This window comes from Microtus ochrogaster, unplaced genomic scaffold (assembly GCF_000317375.1).
Source record: "Microtus ochrogaster isolate Prairie Vole_2 unplaced genomic scaffold, MicOch1.0 UNK3, whole genome shotgun sequence".
In the NCBI taxonomy this organism is placed as follows: Eukaryota; Metazoa; Chordata; class Mammalia; order Rodentia; family Cricetidae; genus Microtus; species Microtus ochrogaster.
The window spans coordinates 12,530,673-12,551,058 of NW_004949101.1; the positions used below are offsets into that span (position 1 = coordinate 12,530,673).

Consider the following 20,386-nt stretch of genomic DNA (forward strand, 5'->3'; position numbering starts at 1 on the left):
TGGTAGACCAGGCTGGCCTCTAACTCACAGAGATCCGCCTGCCTCTGCCTCCCGAGTGCTGGGATTACAGGCGTGCGCCACCACCGCCCGGCTTACACAGTGATTTTTAAAGTGATAAAGATACTCAGGGACACATCAGTCATCCCAGGCAGGGAGATGGAGAGTTTGAGACCAACCTGGACTATTCAGTGATGTCCTGCCCCCCCACCACCCCCCACAAAATGGAAAGGAAACCAAAACCAAAGAGAAGAAAGAGAAGGAAGACATGAAAGCAAATGCAGCCAATCTCGATGTGATCTCCTAATATCCTATCATAATCCACCTATCACATAAATATAATAAACATTACAGTCTGAACTTACAATAGTAAGAATATAAGCTGCATAATGCTTTTCTCATATGAATTACTGTTAACTGAACCCAGGAGAAAATTTTGGATTTAAAAACATTCTAAGAAGGTAATTTATTAGCACATTAGAAACCTGGTAAAGCTTTATAGTTCAATGAAGATTTTATGTTCGATAAGAAAGGACTTTTAGTAGCATCATGTTAGAAGCATCAAACAAAAGATGTCTTTGCTACTACATTGGGATCTCCAATGGCTAACGGGTCATTAAGATAGAATTTTCTTTTTGAAAACTATGGCTGCCTATTTTGAGTGGCCTCATTAAATAAAATAAGCGTACATCAAAGTGATGGGAAAAAACACACCAGCATTCAGAGGCTGAATCACTTTCTCTTCCTAGCTATTCATGGTCAATACCAAAAAATAAAACTGTTTTCTAATTCTCCATTTTCAAAAATGAGGCCAGGGAGGATTTAGGCAACTCCACAGGGCAAAGGTAGGGTGGTCTTTTATTTTCTCTGAGGCCAATGTGGAGTCTCTGTAATTTCAGGTTTCTTTTTTTAAAATTTTATTGATTATTATTGAGCTCTAGATTTTCCTGTGCTCTTCTCCCTGCCTCTCCCCTCCCCTTCAACCCCTTCCCAAGGTCTCCATGCTCCCAATTTACTCAGGAGATCTTGTCTTTTTCTACTTCCCATGTCGATTAGATCTATATATGTCTCCCTTAGGGTCCTTATTGTTGTCTAGGTTCTCTGGAGTTGTGATTTGTGAGCTGGCTTTCTTTGCTTTATGTTTAAAAACCACTTATGAGTGAGTATATGTGATAATTGTCTTTTTGGGTCTGAGTTACCTCACCCAATATGATGTTTTCTAGCTCCATCCATTTGTCTGCAAAATTCAAGATGTAGTCATTTTTTTCTGCTGTGTAGTACTCCATTGTGTAAATGTACCACATTTTCCTTATCCATTCTTCGGTCAAGGGGTATTTAGGTTGTTTCCAGTTCTGGCTATGACAAACAATGCTGCTATGAACATAGTTGAGCACATGTCCTTGTGGCACGACTGAGCATCCTTTGGATATATACCCAACAGTGGTATTACTGGGTATTGAGGAAGGTCAGTTCCTAATTTTCTGAGAAATCGCCACACTGACATCCAAAGGGGCTGTACCAGCTTGCACTCCTACCAGCAATGCAGGAGTGTTCTCCCCCACCCCCCTCCTGGCCCTGCAACCTCTCCAGCATAAATTGTCATCAGTGTTTTTGATCTTGGCCATTCTTACAGATATAAGATGGAATCTCAGAGTTGTTTTGATTTGCATTTCTCTGATGGCTAAGGATGTTGAGCATTACCTTAAGTGTCTTTCAGCCATTTTAGATGCCTCTGTTAAGGTCTGTACTCAATTTTTTTTATTGGATTATTTGTTCTTTTAATGACTAATTTCTTGAGTTCTTTGTATATTTTGGAGATCAGACCTCTGTCTGATATGGGGTTGGTGAAGATCTTTTTTTAAAAAAACAAAAAACAAAACTTTATTTCATGCGCATTGGTATAATGATGTCAGATTTTCTGGAACTGGAGTTACAGACAGCTGCGAGCTGCCATGTAGGTGCTGGGAATTGAACCTGGGTTCTCTGGAGGAGCAGACAGTGCTCTTAACCACTGAGCCATCTCACCAACCCCTGGTTGATAAAGATCTTTTCCTATGCTGTAGGCTGTCATATTGTCTTGTTGACCATGTCCTTTCCTTTACAGAAGCTTTTTAGTTTCAGGAGGTCCCATTTACTAATTGTTTCTCTCAGTGTCTGTACTACTGGGGTTATATTTAGGAAGTGGTTCCCTGTGCCAATGATTTCAGGTTTATTGAATGACACTGGACATGTCCAAATTAATCTAGATTTTATCAGCAATATAAAAATCATTTCTAATAAGTTTATTAAAAAGAAGAAACAAAAACATATTGACCTAAGTCTCAATTTCTGTGGCACTTATACCCTTTACTGTTTTTATTTATCATAAATAGGCCCTTAATATGTGACACAGCTCTTGGTATGTAGTGCCGGGTGCAGGGTGTAGCTTTTGAAGGACACCAGTGGCGTCAGAGATCTCTGCAGTCTCAAGGTCGCTCTTCACTCTCCTTAAAGTGATAGTTTGCCCTGTGATAGGGACATAATCTGGGAGGCACCATCACCAAAACGCTCCATCAAGACTTTCACCAGCTGAACAGCTGAAGAAAGGTGTCAATGGACCTTTGATATGAGTAAGTCCTCTCTGGAAACAGCAGCTAACAGACAGTATCAGCGGGTACCTACAGGCCCTTTGCATACATATGTTGTCTTCTAGTTTAGTGTGGTTATGGGGTTCCATGCAAATGAGTGTGTCTCTGATTCTTGTGTCTTCTCTTGGGCTCTTTTCCCTTTGTTTGTTTGTTTTTGTTCAATTCCAATGGGCTAGTTTTCATTTTATTTTATTATATTTTATTATTATCCCCTAGAATCCTATTTATTTTCCAATGTAAAACAGAATGGGGGTGGATCCAGATGGGAGGGTGAGGGAGGAATTGGAGAAGTAGAGGAAGGGGAAACCATAATCAGGATATGTTATGTGAGAAAAATATCTATTTTTCAACAAAAGGAACAAAATGTATAAACAAACAGATAAATTCTTCTTAGCATCCTATGGAGCCTTCTATAAAATATTCTAGGCACAAACCTAGCCTTATCAAATACAAAAAAAGCAAAATAGTCTTTAATTTCTGATCAGATCATAGAGCAATAAAACTAGAAACAAATTGTAAGAGAAATACACAGAGACTAAACCGTACACTCGAAAATAAGGGAAGAAGTTAAAAATGTTTTAGCATCAAATGAAAATGAAAACACAATTTATGAGAACCTTCATGGTACTACCAAGACAGTCCTAAGAGGAAACTGTATAGCTTTGAGTGCTCACCCAGCTGTGACCCCTGCAATGTGTAACAACAACCAAGGTCTGGCATGTGTGTGAGCACACACATCATAATGCCCACGTGGAATTCAATTTGTGGCAATTGGTTCTCTCCTTCCACCATATACATGTGTCTCAGGGATTGAACACAGGTCATCAGGCTTCGTGGCAGGCACCCTTACCCACCGAGCCTCTCACCAGCCCTTCCTAAGTATTTTGTGTAGTATAAGAAATCACAAATCACTTGGAAAACCATGCATTTTAAATTAAATCAAAAGAAGATACTAAATGATGTAGGGACTATTGCTTTCCAGTGATTTGATGGCTAAATCATCAAAGAATCACCTAGAAACACCCAAAGCAGCAAGATGTGTATAATTTATTACAACCACGGGATAAGGCACAGGTGTTATCTAAGGAATGCCAAAAGGGAAAGAAATGTGAAAATTTTGCTGACTCATCCACAGTTTTGTGACTTTCGGCTGAATTCCATGTGTGCCATGTCTTTGAGGTGCGATGTTACATAGCCCATGCCAGCCAGGAGATGTGGAACACGTTAAAAATCATGTGTTACGATTGGAGCTCTTCTCACCTCTTTCTTTACTTCCTCTTCATCCTCCAGCGTCAATGCAGCCAGCTGCTTCGCTCTCTGCTCCATCAGGTTGACATACCGGATTGGGTTTGACAGAGCTTCAATCACATCTAAATGGGGAAGAGACACTCTAGGTCAAGGTGTTGGCAGGAGTGGACTTTATGTCATCCATCCAAGGAACCATTCACGCACACAACCCACCATCCATTCATGCATTCATTCATCACCGGCCTACCCAATCACTGATGCAGCATCATTTATTCCTCCACCTACCCCTGGAACTCCCCACTCAGATATGCCGCAGTTTGAAAATACACAAGGGTCAGGACTTTTCTGAAACTTCAGGAGAAATCAGAATCACTTGGTTCTGAGAGTCAAATGATTTGCATTGCAAGTGACTATCCCCACAACGTGGTGCTCTCTCTAGCTTCCTTTTGAAGGGTTGGTCTACTCCAGCAACGGCCTCCGCACTTATTTGGTTAAAAGTGTATCATGAGTGGAGACATCATGTAAAGCCTGCCTTCCATCTATAGGAATAACCGATTTGGCAATCTGGGTCTCATCTGCATGGCAGTGGCAAGGCAGAGGGAATTACAGCCCCCACCCTTGGGCCAGAAACATGTGTTCCAAGTTTGTCAGTCCCCACCAATGGCCAGTGATTGGTCCTCACTCCTAGGACCCTCGATAATACAAAATAAAAACAACAAAACATTTGAAAATGTGACTTTGGATTAAGTTAGTGCCTGCGAATTAGGGACTCACATCTATAAACTGAATTAGAGATCTGTAACTCGCTGGAGGCAAATTCACTATATAGACATAGAGGAACAACAGCAGAAGTGGGTAGCATGGGTTGGGGAGTATTGGTCCCGTGGGGACTGGGGAGTGTTGGTTCCACAGGCATAAGACTACCCTTGTGTAAATAGACTAAGCATTGGAATACTAGGATTTCCGTCAAGAAATGTTTAATGTACACACAAAAGCTCAAAGAACTGACTGCTAAGCATACACACAAAAGAAGTTGTGCTTATGAGGCCACAGTGTCCCACCCCTGGCCCAGTTAGCCTTCCACCAGGTGGCGCTGTTTACCTGCATATGTGTCTGGCACATAGTCTTTGACTTCTATGTAGACAAAGACAGCTGGCAGCATCAGGGGCTGGTTCCTCTCATTCCGCAGGGAGACATAGTGATAGCCTGCAGGGTGACAATGACACTGAGTGTCACCTGGTGCTTTACAGTGCTAGCGACCTCCATTCCCACCTGTGGTGCAGGAAAAACAGTCTACTTCTTTCTCATGTCAATCACACCGTTCCGAGTGATAAGAAAGTACTTTCCTCAACAGGCTGGAAAGCATCACTGATTCTATACTATCATCATCATCATCATCGTCATCATCGTCGTCATCATCATCATCATCATCATCATCATCATCATCATCATCATCATCATCATCATCATTTCTGTTCTAACCACATTTTTACCTGCAAATCGTGTATCCCAGTCCCAATTACTGGTCCAAATGTGCCCTCTACAATAAGTCATACTTGATGTGATTTTGTGACTGGGGATCTGCTTTGTCCATGGGATATTAGTGTTTTGGGACCAGCATTGTGTGAACATGCACATGATGCAGAGGTTTTTAAAACATACTTTTAACATACCAGTGGGTTCTCTAAAAGAGCCCCTAGGTTGGATGCCACCACCACTTCAGCCTGCACCCCAAAATGAACACACATGGGACAGAATCAAATCCAAATGGCATCCTGAAGTACAACTTTGCCACTGAGCTCAGGCTAACTCAGCCAATCCTTATGCTGTAGCTTTTTCTCCCATGAGCACAGGCTAGTCCGACCAATGCTTAGGCTATGACTGTTTTTGCTTTGATCCCCAGGTTCTCTTGTTGGAGGCTGAGCAATCATCCAGACTGAGCTTGGCCTTCCCATTTCTCTAGTTTCCTATCTGGTGAGGTGATCCTCACCCCCCAATTCCTCTAGGAAGCCTCCACTATTAGGTCTTTACCAGAAGAAAACTGATAAAAACGATCTCCTCTTGACCTTGTAGCCTCCAACACTGTGAGCGAAATGAACTTTCTTGCTTTATAAAGCAGCCCAACTCGGGAATTTTCATTATAGCAATAAAAAAAAGACACTATTATACAGTCCTAACCCACAAGACTCATGATCAGGAACACAAATATTTGGAAGTGGGTTTTCAGACAGCTTGTTATGCATAAGAATTGTGGCCAAAGTTGATTTTTGCAACACTACCCCATGAAAAAAAATGAAAAACTACCAGATTTATTTGAATAATTTCAAAGCCTCTGTTATGCACCAACATCACAATGGAGCAATACTGTTTAAGCAATATCAGTTTGAGATGTGTTACATTCACTTATGCTGTGGAATGTTTGTTTAATGATGCAAAGATGTGTTGCATTCTTTTACTATGCATTTGCTTAACTCTGTAAAGCCGTGCTACTCTGCCTACCTGAAACACCTGATAGTCTAATAAAGAGCTGAACGACCAATAACTAGGCAGGAGAGAGAAATAGGCAGGGCTGCCAGGCAGAGAGAATAAATAGGAGGAGAAATCTAGGGAAGAGAGTGAGGAGTGAGAGTAAGGAGGAAAGGAGGATGCTAGGGGCCAGCGACCCAGCCACACAGCCAGCCACAGAGTAAGAAAGAAATAAAGATATAGAGAGTAAAGAAAGATAAAATAAAAAAAAGTACAGAGGCAAAATGTGGAACAGGAAAACGCAAGTTAGAAAAGCTGGCTAGAATCAAGTCAATCTAAGACTAGGCATTGATAAGTAAGAATAAATCTCCATGTGTTTATTTGGGAACTGAGTGGCAGGCCCCCAAAGAGTAAAATAAAAAACCAACCACAGAGCAACAGATCCTAAGCCATTCTTTAATGACAAAGTCTCTCACCACATACCTGGCCGAATAGCCTGCACAGGCAAGATCCGGTGGCCAATAAATTTACCTCCTTCTTCATATGCTGCTATCCTCAAACAGGCCAGAGAAGGCAGAACTACCTGTGGGGACATGAATGAGGCTGGTTAGAAGAGTAAGCAAATCGCAGAAAGAACTACAAAAGTATTGAAGAACCTGACTCTGCCTTTCCCAAACCAGGTATCGGACTCATCGAATCTCAGTAAAAAGTTAAACTGCCTCTTTGTGAGGTAAGGAAAGCCATGACCAGAATAGGAGAATTCTGGGAAGAGGAAAGGCTCAGTCTTCAGTCATCACTCAGACACAGAGGAAGCAAGATGAGAATGCCTCACTGATAAAAGGTACCAAGCCATGTGGCCATCACAGACAAGAATTAAAGGTTAATTTAAGATGTATTATTTAGCTAAAATTATGCCTAAGCTATTGGTCAAACAGTGTTCTAATTAATATAGTTTCTGTGTTATTATTCGGGTCTCAGTGGCCAGGAAACAAAGGAACAAACAGTCTCTGCCTACACAAAACCAAATAATTGCTTGTATAAGACACCCAGAAACCACCTGCCTCCTGCAGCAGACACCCACCTTTTTAAACACAATGGGTTCTTCCTCCCAGACAGGATTCACAGCATTTCCCTGGGATGTCTTGGTTTTAAAAGCCTTTCTCCTTGTGTCCACAGGCAAACCAAACATATCCACCTCCACGTAAGTCCCAACCTTCTTATCAGAAAGAAACTGGCCTGAAATAATCTAGAAAAGAGCAGAAAGTCTTGACAAATGAGTAACAAAGAGTTAGGAGACAGCTTGAAGGAGGCCAAATGGTAGCCTACAAGTGTGAAATCCTACGCAAAATGAAAGAAAAGCAAGGGTAGAACCACCATTCCTCTCCCACTTAACAAGTAGACAGAGGATACTGAGAAGGGGAGGTTGGGAGCCAATCAGATGGGAGTCATTGGGAACAATGGATGAACAAGCATCCTTGGATGTCACCAAGTTATCATGACCTCTGTCCTCACCCAGATAACCACCTGTAGAATTGTGGGCCTCCTTTGTCTAGATACAGAATTAATCAATGTCCTGTAGCTATACGAGATTTAAGACTACATATTCACATAACATTTCCTAAGGCTTCCTCTATCTATATTCAAGTGGTCAACATCTGAGGGACCCATCACCTGTCATAAAGATTAATGAATACATTAACCCAGAACTAATTCAGAGAGCTTTTCAGGTTACTGGCTCCCTGACTATTCAGGATTTCGGACCACATCAGCAGAGTCTTTGGCATTGCTCAGCTCCTGATGCTTATGTTCACGTCACCATTGTGCCAGATTTCTAGCCTAGTCACCATCTTGGCAACCCTGCCCCTGTTGTGGGTAACCTCAGAAAGCAGCTGAGTAGCTGATGACTTTGTTCCAAACACAACCTGGATCCCCAGGTTTGCTCTATCACTCCCTGCTCCTGCTGCCCTTTCTGGAAGGACAGGAACATTCTATTTGCTTCCATTCACCACTATGGCAGGTGGTAGATCCGTTGGATGTTGGCAACTTGGGCTACACAGAGAGGAAGATGTGGGAGATGTTTTCTGAATATGTAAGTCTTAAAATCTCATTCAATTACACAATATTGAATAGCTGGGCAAAGTAGGCTCACAATTGTACAGATGACAAGCTCAGCAAGAGCAAAGGCAAGGATAAGCTTGGTGGACACACACTTGGTATCAACCACTGCTTTTTGAACTTGGGTTCTACTTGCCAGCAGGCTTTGTACAACATATTTGAAACTTTCAAGTGACATGAATCCCATTAGGGATTCAGATGCTAAGAAGTTTGGGTGCTGATGTTGTTTGGTGAAAATCAGGGTCCTAAAGTAGCCCTGACCCTAAGTCTCAGGGTTCTTGTCAGTCAGATGGAATGGCAGATCACGGTGTTATCTGGTCTGGGACATGGAAGTCTCTGCCAGAAGACCCACATAGAGCTATGACAGGACCAATGGGATCCCCATCCAGGTTTGGCAATGACAATGGAGGCAGGTGGGACTCTATTCAGTGACCTGCATTTTGGATAGAAGCTAAAGAGTAAATTTTTGGTGGGGGCTCTCAAATATTTTCCCATTCATTCCATCTTCCCCATATCTCTGCCATGGTTTTAGAACTGTTTCCACTGTCAGAGTAGAATTTTTAGGACAAAAATCAATAAACCAAAAGACACATGAGAATGAGGTGGAGCTAAACAAGTCAAACTACTACCAGTTTGCCTCAGCTAGGACAAGCAACAGAAATGCTAAAGCACAGTCTTCCATCAATATGTGCTGCTTGTGGCGTCTTACCCATTCTTGACAGGAATTAAACCTCATTTGCTAAAAACCATTTCTTACAAGAAATACATTTATGCAGCGTCATTTTTGCCTAGTTCACTCTATAATCCATGGTTTGAAATAACTTCAAAAGATAAAATTATAAAACATTTTTGAGACTTTAACATAAAGTGGCTCACTTTGGGGAGAACCAAGGGCTGGAGCAATGTCGGGTATGGAGGCAGAGGCCTGTCATCCCAGCATTAGGTTGAGTTGGGGGAACAGAGAACTCAAGGCAAGCCTGAGCTCAGAAAACCAAGGGCTTGGGAGGGAGATCAGGGGCAGAGCACTCGCTTAGTAGGTCCAAGGCCCTGGTGTTTCATCACTAGCAGTACAAAGCATGCGCGTGGGCGCTGGTGGTGTTTGGGTTAGAAATTAAACTCCCAAAGAGCTGTGTGACAAGTGTTTCACTTGGCTTTGTTAAGGTCAGTCTGAAAAATGCATTTATGCTGAGTTTTGTATGTTTATTATCCACACAATTATTCATGAAAACACAAATGAATGAGACTTGAAAAAGAAAATGTGGGGGTTTTATAACATTCTAGTTTCAACAGCGACACACTTCCAGAGTCCATGGGGGAAGCTCTTTATAAAAATAGAGCCCTCTCATGGTATTAAAATACTTCTTGACAGCTAAAAATCTGTGGTCACATCTATTTAAAAAACTGAATAAAAGGAACTGGAATTCATTTTTAGGATAAAATGCATAGTTAATAAAGCAATCCTTTAGATTATTAAAATGAGTTTTACATCCCTGAATATTTGGGTAGATTAAAAAATATGCTGTGGTAACGTGGAAGCTTTTGCCCAATATTTAATAATTAGGATTGGTGAGAACGAGGGGAGGGAAGATGGGAAGGTCTCCGTATGGGTGCTGGGCTTCCCTGTGCATTTTCCAATGCGGTGTTTGCCTCCAAAGAGAAGACTGGGACTGGCCAATGGGAAGGCTCTGCTCATCTATTTCTTTAGCTCCATCTATTCTCATCCTAAGAATGAGACTCAGCTCCTTCATTTCTTTGTAGTCTGGGGAAATCGCTAATGAGTATTTCATCCTTAAAAGGAAAAGAAAATGTATGAAGGATCCTTCCTAACTCCTAAGTTTTTGATGACAAAGATATTTCTTTATGCAATATATATTATGATCTTTAGGTCTCTTCTCAGGGACAGGTTTGTGACCTGTATATCCAGGGTAGGGGTGGGGGTTGGGGATGGTTAGGATGGGAGTGCACATACCTTAACGGATAGAGTGTTGGCCACTATCCCATCTACGATTCCTTCAGTAAATGGATCAAAATGCTTGTCCGGCCTCCTCATGAACTCTGGCTTTAGCCTGTAGCCGCTCTTCCCATTGTACTCATACATGCCCATGTTGATCTGCATAGCTAGGTCTAATTAAAAACAACAGCTCAGGGTGAGTGCATCTGTGTTTGGAAATTGCAGAGCAAGACTACATAAGATTACAGTCCACTTCCCTGACTGTTCACACCTTTACAAGGAAATAATTACACACCATAAAAATTTAGAGACACAAGTTTAAAAAAAAAAATGAGCTGTCATCCCCACGCCTGCAGGCTGGCTTATAGTGTTAACCTTTTTCATTTTAAACACATTTTTACAAATGTTACACCCATTTTAGCAAGTATTTTTCGGCCTTAATTTTAACAACTGTCTAAAATTTCTTTGAATACATATATTTGAGTTGATGATTTTTATCCAGTCTCTTTTTTAGATATATTTGTTTCTAGTAAATTTTTAGCATTTTACATATGTCTTTCAGTGAACATCATAATGAAAGTTTTGAAAACTTAAAAGTGGGTTTGCTATGAGCAAGGGGAATTTTGGGAGTCAAAAGGTAGGCACATTAGAAAATGATGTTTTTGTTTTGGTAAGTCTTATTAAAATGCCCTCTCCAGAAAATTTAAACTCACTTACACTCAGGCAAACCATTTTAGAGGATGTCTGAGGACTGATTTATATGTAATCCATTTCAAGGGATGCTCTAATTATTTGTTTATCAGTTTAAAAGGAGGCATTTAAGTGTGCATTTCTGTGATTAATTACAGCCAATATGAATTGTTCACAGACTCTTTTCCAGAGGACCCAGGTTACTGGTCAAAGTTTCCACAGTCAGTACATTTACTATAATTGCTGGGGTTAAAACAGAACAAAACAAAACACATTTTAGGGTCTAAGAGCATAGTGGTGGAGTATTTACCTAGCAAGTATCAAATCCAGGATCAAATAAAATCTGTGGATTTGATTTACAGTATATATAGTGTGCATATAGTGTGCATGTATACATATATGTATATAGTATATGTACAAATATTTATATAATAAATAAAAAGTAAAAAGATTTTAAATCTCCAAGGCACCAAGGAAATAACTAGATGTTCCAAATCATCCATGAAGTGATATATTTGTACTATTAGGGCCAACAAGGAGGTAATAAGAGGGTTGTTTCAGAGTTCTATGCCAAACGTTTTAGAGCAAGGGGAAAAAAACAAAAATTTCTTTATTGCTTTATCAAACTATTATAATTACAACACTAAAATTGGACAAGGCAACGTAAAAGGAAACAATAGACCTCTCCTACTGGAAACAGTTAATATTACTCAAGAAATTGCGTTATTAAACAGAACTAATATTAAGACGAGTAAAATGGCTTGGCAGAGAAAAGCACTTGCCACAGAGCCAGACAATCTGAGTTTGATTCCCAGGACTCACATGAGAGGGGAGAGCTTCTCATAAAAGTCGTCCTCTGACCTCCATGCGGGTGCCCACACAAAGGCAGACAGATGACAGACAGACAGACAGACAGATACACACAGCGCGCGCACACACACACACACACACACACACACACACACACGCACACACACATTACCAAGCAAGGTATGAACCTCTTAGTGACAGCATTTCTGGAAGATTTCTTTTATTCCTGTTTTGTGTGTGTGTGTGTGTACGCACATCACATGGACATGTGTGCAGGTTTATGTATCAGTGCACGTATGACTGTAGGGAACAACTACCACCTGTACACAGGTGTGGAGGGGAGAGCTCAACCTCAGGTGCTCCTTACGAACTGGTCACCTGTGTTTTTGAAACAGGCTCTTCCACTGGGACCCGAGAAGGCCAGTCTGGATGCCAGCAAACCCGAGGGTCTGTGTCTCTGCCTCTCCAGAGCAGACATGACAAGCGCTTGTCAACACATCAAGCTTTTTTTACACGGCTCTAAAGGACCCCGGGTCCCTATGCTGCGAGGTAAGGGCTTTAACCACTGAGCATTCTCCCAACCCAGGATTTCTGGGTTTTTTTTTTATGCTTTCGAATTTCTAGTTTTTCTAAAATGATTTTTATACCACTTTTTTAAATGCTTGAAAAAGCAGCATGAAATCCAGATATAAAACCCCTTTCAAAGATTATTAAAGGCACCTCAATTTTCAAAATTTAGTGCTCTTCCTTTGCTTTGATTATCCTTCATTGGAATTTAGTTATCCAATCAAATGTGCCCCACCCCCACTCCTAAGTTCCCAAGATAATGGCTTCTGAACATTTGGAAATGTGACTTTGCAGCAACGGAAGTGAGCTGCTGTTACTCACCCACGGTCTGGAAGTTGAGTGCCACCATCTGGCAGCCAGCATTCCAGAAGAGCTGGGGCATGTAGTTGGAGGAGTCCACGCGTGTTCCTTTGGGATAGATCCTGCTAAGTTGCATCTTGTTGTATCTGGACCATCATGTTAAGTAGTGGATACAATTTCAAAATTATCAGTCTACTCTATTGGCTGTGAGGCTCCTCTCTTACCTCGCACTGGGAGAACGGAGTAAATATTAATGATCACATTGCATTGGTAGGCAAAATAGGCACAGAATGAGTTTATAGAACAAACGTGTTCTTAGAAACAAAGTATTACTATTGGGAAACTTGTGGGTGCTGAGTACTGGGACAGTAAGTGCAACAGAGTCAAAGTCTATGCAATTAGGAAGCATTAACCACAGTCGTGAAGATGAAGGGCACTACAAGAGGCTGGAATATAAGTCACAGGGGAGGACGGTATTGAGTATGGGAGAAGCAGAAAGTATGAACCATAAAACTGTTTCTGAAATGCTCTCTCCTCGTTTTCTTAACATTCGCTGGGAATGCTATTTGCCAAGACCACAGTAGTTTTTAAGATTAATAAAGAGAATAAATATAGCGCAGAAATTTCTGATCTTGTTTCAGATTTTCGTTCAGTTTCCATCCTAAGAACATTGCAGCCACTTAGCACTGCTCTGTCTTTGTGACGTGACAGACTGGCTCCTACCACCACTTACAGCAGAGGTTAGTTAAGATCTAAGGCAGGCAAGACAGATTAGAGTCTGGAACTTGTTCACTATATGATCTTGGATAAGTTAATTCATCTCTTGTTCTCAGTTTCCTCATCAATACAATACAATTTCTCCATCATAGGATTCCTTTGAGAATTAAATGGGATAACTTATTTTAGAAAAGAATATCACAAAGTTAGTACTCAATACTGATAACAATGATTGTATAACGTGACTTTAATTATAGAGTTCACATGTGTTCCCTCTTCTCTCACTGTTCTCTCTCCCTCTCTCTCTCTCTCTCTCTCTCTCTCTCTCTCTCTCTCTCTCTCTGTGTGTGTTTGTGAATGTGTGTGTTTGAAAAGTGTCATAGCTTAGGGTATCCTGGAACTGGTGATCCTCCTGCCTCAGCCTTCTGAGTGCTGAAATTATATGCACATGCTTTCATGCTTACCCTCTATTAACAAAGCTTTTGAGTTGTGTGTGTGCACATGTGTGTATGTGAATGTAAGCATGTGTGAATGTGTTTACAAGGTTATAGCAGAGGCCAATCTTGGATGTTACCTGTCAGGAGCTATCTCTCTTGGTTTTATGATCCAGGGTCTCTCACAGGCATACAGTTTGCGCAAGCAGGCTAGACTGGTTGCCCAGTAAGCTAGAACCATCCTTCTGCCCTACCTCACTGTAATTATCGGTACATTGCTCCATATCCAACTTTCTATACACATGGGTCCTCATGTGTGACTGAGCCATATTCTTAGTCCCACTGATGAGGTATAAAGATGAATTTTATTCTAGAAATTGCTTCACAAAATTTAACTCTTTAGGATAGTTGCATTAACTTATGAAAAAATAACCTGAAGGCCTCTTTGATTTTTGATCCATGGGGAATAACTTAAGACTAGAAATCACCATTGACATACATGTACATTCATATCCTTTTGGTCATTCTTCCCACTATTTCAATTGGACATACACCATGTGTGTGAGGGGCTAAGCCAGATTTATAGCTATGTGCACATACCATTGATCTATAGATTCATATATATATATATATATATATATATATATATATATATATATAAATCTGGAGAACATATGTCGACCAGTACATAAAGTATATACACTTGTGTTACATATATTGTACCCATCAAACAGCCAGTCACAAATCTAGTAGCATTACTTCTGTTTGAAGATGAGGAAAATCAGAATTAAGCAAATTGCCAGGGAACTTAGAGGTTGATGGTTTGAGGCAGCCTTACAGCCAGAGCCTCCACTAACCTAAGCTTAGTTCGTTTCTCTATAGACCAGGCTACCCACATTGCACACTACACTTGGGCTACAGATGGAAACCATTCTGTGCATCTTGCTCCTTATTGAACAAACAGTCCATGATTTCCGCTGGTGAGCTCAGCAGTCACTCATCAAATCAAGGATACTCTACAAATTCCACTGGAGACTTTGTAAGTTGCTCGAGTCCTTTGGTTTCCACGAAGGAAGACATTTCAAAGCTTTTATTTCTCTCTGAGTTCAACAACAACAACAAAAAGGGCAAGAAATAAAATTCAGTATTATAAATGATAATGTTATAAAAGAAATAAATGTTAAGCAAATTGGAGAGTAACTAATTTAACTTTCAGTGTGTATAGGTAGACTTCTATCCACGAAGTATTTACCAGTAATAAAAGTTGAGTCTTACAAGTTACCTCTTCATATTTTGGGTGAGATAGTTTCATGTATCTGAACTTTAGGGCATGAATGAATGAATTAACAGGTGTAGTATAATAAGGAAAATGGTTTTGTTCTAAATCCCTCCAGACTTCCTGAGGGATCTGCAAAAGATGTGGTGGGGATGTCGGTGCTGACATTGCAGGCTATTCAGACCCGCACTGCAAACCCTTAAAGTCACAGCTAATGTGGCATGGGAATTAGAATGTATCAAAGGACAGGAATCCTGGGAGACATTCGAATCTGCAGACCTCATTTCCATATTAGATTACAACAGCCAAAGAGGTGAATGTGTTAAAGAACTCAATATTCCTGAATATCAGAGCGTTAGGAAAACATGCTGAATGTGGAATTCGAGCCTCTAGAGGGGGCAGGGGACAAAACAGAGTCAACTCAGACACTTTCACGTGTCTGATCTCAGGCAATTTCCTGGTCTTCCCAGCTTGGCTCAGTGGCTATGCTTTACACTCAGATACGTGCTATCCACAGCAGGCAAACAGCTCTGGGGTTAGAAAACTGGTGATCTTTGGGAAATTTTTCCCTCTTTGGCTCCCTTACTTTCAAAATGAGGCCCCTATTCTTTCTCTCAATCACCTAAGACTCAATCCATCTCAATCCATCCTACTTGCCTAATTTGCTCTCGGGGAACCCCATTTCCTTTATCTTAGTTCATCATTAATTTACTTTGATGCAACTAATTATTTTAAGCACAGCTCTTAATTAAAATGAAGTCTTCATGATGGGCAAAATACAACCAATGAGAGGTCTGGCATGATCACATTACAGAATCACAAGGAGGAGGTGGTTGAATGTCCACGGGCATCTTTGGGCCCCAGAGAATGTCCACTTCCTGCTCCTTCACCTTGCAGCACCCCTAGGAGCTTTGCTATGGAGACACAGAAAGTGAAGCCAAAGGGCAGGAAACCCCATGCCTTTAGGTTGCTTTACACTGAACAATTTTAGGTAACAAGAATCAGTAATTACGGCACCAGACAATGCTGAATTCTTTATATATGAGCTGAAATGAAGTATAAACTCTTTATGCTCATCAATGCACCAAGTGCCATTAAGTTGAGACTCAGAGCAGAAGGTCACAAACAGAAATGCTCATGCCACACAGAAGCTTGAAGTTGGCTATATCTACATTTTTTTCTTAATGAGGCTATTGCATTTAAGCAAAATTTCAGTTAAGCAGCTAGGAAGTCCCCAAGGATCCTCTTCTCTGATCTTAACTTGCACCTTATGCTAGTATAAGGGGCACTTCCACAAAAGGGTTTCCCCCCACCAGGTAATGGAAAGATGGCTTTTGTATTTACTATGAGTGTATAGTTGGGTGAGGAGCAAAGAAAAAGTGATGCACAGGGAATGACATAGTCTCCTCTGGACTTGAACTGAGCTGCAGCAATGGAACCTGGGTGGGCTGGTTCTAGTTTGTGTCACCAAGCTGGACAGATGCTCAGCACGGTCACTCCATGACTAGGGGCCCCACAGGGGCCGTAGCAAAACAAATGAAATGTGAAATTCTCCATCACTTGGACACTGTCTTGATCTCTTTCAGGGAACCCTTAAGTATGTGGAGAAGCGTCATGAAACGGTATCCTATGGTTTTCGGATATAGCAAACATCATATCGAAGTGTTAAAAGGAGTTCTGTTTCTGCAACGATGCCAAGACAGTACAATCCGTGGAAATATTCAAGACGTCCAGAACAGAACACATCCTTTCCAGTTCTGAGGGCCCCTTAGCTAGGCGACAGTAGGGATTTCTCCTGCAGAAGAGCTTACTTTTTGAAATTTCAAAGGACTCAAACTTGACAGGTTGAATATAGTTCACGAGGTTAGACATCTCTTCTGTGGCCATGGCCTCGCTGCCAGCTGTCCCCTAGAAGCAGGAAAAAACAATTCAGAGTCAGCATTATACTACCCAGGGCTAGCGTCTCAGGAAAATGGTCACGTGCCACCAGGGAGCAGAAAGTCCTTCTGTTCTGAGAAGAACTGCTGCAGGTTGATCCACCGCAGGAGAGGAACGAAAGGCAGGCCGGGTCCTCATCACAAATACTTGGTGGCACGTGTGTTTAGAGTTTGGATCTGGAGTATGTGTTTACACATCACGGATATTTTATAGATGAGTCCTAAGTCCAACAAAACAAATTCTCATCTAAAACTCAAACGCATGTTATACCCACAACCCATTCTTTCAATGCTGAGTATAAAAACCAGCACATGACGGCTTTAAACATGAAATAAAAATTTCACGGTCTACAATCTTCCAATGTGTGGTTTCAGGTCAGCTTTCCAAAGTTTTGGGGGTTTAGACATTTTAGATCCTATATTTTCAGATTCTGTATGCTCGGTGTATGGCTAGTTTATGAATGGGAGAGCTGGCAGGGTGGTCTGGAGCCAACAGCCTCAGTACCATCCTTTGTATATATATATATGTATGTATATATATATATATATGCAGGTTCTTAGCCTCCCCTCAGGCATCGGGACTGAAAATCTGCATTCATGCAGTGATGCCCACAGGAACTGTTGTTCTCTACAACAGAGAGCGTGGATGAAGTCTACAGTGAGGAAATCAAGAACTCTCTTGACAGTAACAACAACTTCCATGTAGGTAAAGAACATATTAATGAAAAAAAAATTAACCAAAGGTTGCCTTATGGAGGTAAGTGGGGACTATGCAAATAATTTCTATATTCCTTTATAAGCACTCCCCTCCCTAATGGGCTCCTCTGTGACCAGGTTTGCCGTCTGGCAACAGGAGAGCTGCTTAGGTCCTAGAGCAAGGCCATCTGATATTAAGTCCAAAGGCCACGAGTCAGAAGCTAATGTGCTACTCATCTGCAAAATAAAAAGAAGCAGTACGGTTTTATAATTATTAAAAGCAAGTTAAAAAGCCGGGTGTGGTGGTGCTTGCCTTTAATCCCAGCACTCAGGAGGCAGAGGCAGGCAAGTCTCTGAGTTCGAGGCCAGCCTGGTCTACAGAGTGAGTTGCAGGACATCCAGGGCTACACAGAGAAATTCTGCTTCAATAAATAAAGGTTGTGAGCTTGAACTGTGCCTGGCAAATGGTAAGATCTTAGGTTATTTTAGATGCTATCTTCAATAACATATTCTTTAATACACGTTTCAATGAAGAAAATCCATATTATTACTTGCACAAGACAGGCCTCTCCAGACAGGTCCAACATTTTCCCATCTTTTATTTTAGCAGAGAAAACACAAAGAGATGAGGATTCTTTGTGAAAATAGAAATCCCCTGGTTAATTGCCAGCTGGGAAACAGCCATTTGAAAACAGACAATTGCAAATGATCCAAGTGGACCCTGAAGCCACTCTCAAGCGCAAGCAGCATCCTCGTTAGTACTGCAGCTTCCTTTTGGAAATCAAGATGAAATTTAGCGGGGGCATAACGAAGCACATTTCAAACTAGGCTGGACACCACGGCTCCTGTGTGTTTCCTTAGCTACGTGGAGGCAGACATGGGCTTGAGCCTAGGCGTTGGAGGATATCCTAGAATACACAATGGGACTCATTCACAAGACAAACAAACAAAATATATAAAAATTCAGACCACATCAAAGCATGTAATTATAAGGAAAAGAATGCCAAGGAAGAAAAGCATATTGATCCGTGTGTAGTGATACACGCCCATGATCCCAGCATTTTAGAGGCTGGGTGAGACAGGAGGATCTGATGCAACGCCGAAACACGGACTCCCTGTCGCATTCCGAACATTCCTGCAAACCTGCATTTTCTCTGCACTTTCAGACCACTCCACAAATCACGGAATTGCCTCAAAAAAAAACCTGAAGCTGGTGACCAAATGTTCTGTGCTTACTCTTTTTGCCACTAGATGGCAGAAGGGGATCATAAGAGAGCAGTAAGATGGTTACCCGGGGACCAGAGCTCTAGACCGAACTCACCTCATCCATGGAAGACTTTTTACAGTCATCATCGTCGTCGTCATCATCGCTCTCAGTATCCGCTTCCCCTGTCAAATTTTAATCACAGACATGATTTCAGAATTCGAAAGTTTGAAGAATTTGCAAAAGCACGCTACCGACTAGGTCAGGAGTACCCTGGAAAGCTGACATTCGGCTTCTTTTAAAGTCATTTTCCCATGCTCCCCAACAAGGATTTATGTTTTCTTAGTAACAGAATTAAACTGACATTTTGACAAATTTGATTTGTGATAACATTGCAATTTTCAAGTTCAATTTAAAAAAAATGCCCATCTTATAGTTTCCTCTTCCATTTGTTTTTTTTTTCATTTTTTAATTTTTTTAAAAAACTTTCATTTTATATTCCAACCACAGTTCTCCCTCCTACCTCTCCTCCTGCCCCCTTTTGCCTCCCCTCCAGATCCCCCCCACACCATCTACTCCTCCCAAAAGGTAAGACCTCCCATGGGGAGTCACCAAAGTCAGACACTTTAAGTTGAGGCAGGACCAAGCCCCTCCCTCCGCATTCAGACCTAGCGTGGCATCCCACCATAGGGAATGGGCTCCAACCAGCTGGCTCATCCACCGGCGATAGATCCTGGTACCGCTGAACTGTAAACATATATGACTGAATATAATTTTATTTCTGTGCATGCTATTGTAATGTGCATGTTCTCCCGCAGGGATGTTAAACCTGCTCTAACAGGATGTGGCTCTAACAGGGACAAACCCTGCTTTCCTTTTTCTGTCCTCTCCTAAGTCAGGCCTCTTTGACACAACCCTGGCCAGCACGTAGCTCAGTGACCAACCTTCTCCAAAGAAAGGCCCTCCCAGAAATTAAAGAAGTTTATGAGCGAGATCAGGAACTGTGGGGAAAAGGCAGCACAAATAACGACACGAAAGTGTGGATGCAGCTACTTACACAGTGCATACGTCATAAAAATGATGGCATCCTTCAGCTCGAAGAGTGCAAGAGCCGGAGACAGGATAAGTACAAGGAAGAAGTGTCTTGGGAACTCACAGTGGACATGACAGTATGCACAGACCAAATCCTGACCAAGGAGAGGGGAGGTGTGGGGGTGTGTGAAGTTTCACCTTTAGAGGAGAAACTGCTGGCAACTAATAGCTTCTGGAAGAGGGAGAGGTGATTTTCGCTAAGAGGTTGGCCCCTAAGTTGATCATGTTTGAGGGGAAGGCTGCACATCTAAGGGTATTC

General features: G+C 41.5%; 1 protein-coding gene across 1 annotated transcript in view; it reads right to left on the reverse strand.

The window, feature by feature from the left end:
- Positions 1 to 20,386, reverse strand: part of Plcb1 (phospholipase C beta 1) — a 691,541-nt gene that overhangs the window by 122,317 nt on the left and 548,838 nt on the right. Inside the window, exons 15-23 of the mRNA XM_005365666.3 lie at positions 19,153 to 19,220; positions 17,010 to 17,106; positions 14,938 to 15,022; positions 12,793 to 12,917; positions 10,423 to 10,577; positions 7,420 to 7,584; positions 6,822 to 6,921; positions 4,974 to 5,078; positions 3,885 to 3,994 (exon numbers count right to left, since the gene is read on the reverse strand). Of these exons, the coding sequence (XP_005365723.1) occupies positions 3,885 to 3,994; positions 4,974 to 5,078; positions 6,822 to 6,921; positions 7,420 to 7,584; positions 10,423 to 10,577; positions 12,793 to 12,917; positions 14,938 to 15,022; positions 17,010 to 17,106; positions 19,153 to 19,220 (1,010 nt within the window). The remainder of the gene's footprint in view (positions 1 to 3,884; positions 3,995 to 4,973; positions 5,079 to 6,821; positions 6,922 to 7,419; positions 7,585 to 10,422; positions 10,578 to 12,792; positions 12,918 to 14,937; positions 15,023 to 17,009; positions 17,107 to 19,152; positions 19,221 to 20,386) is intronic.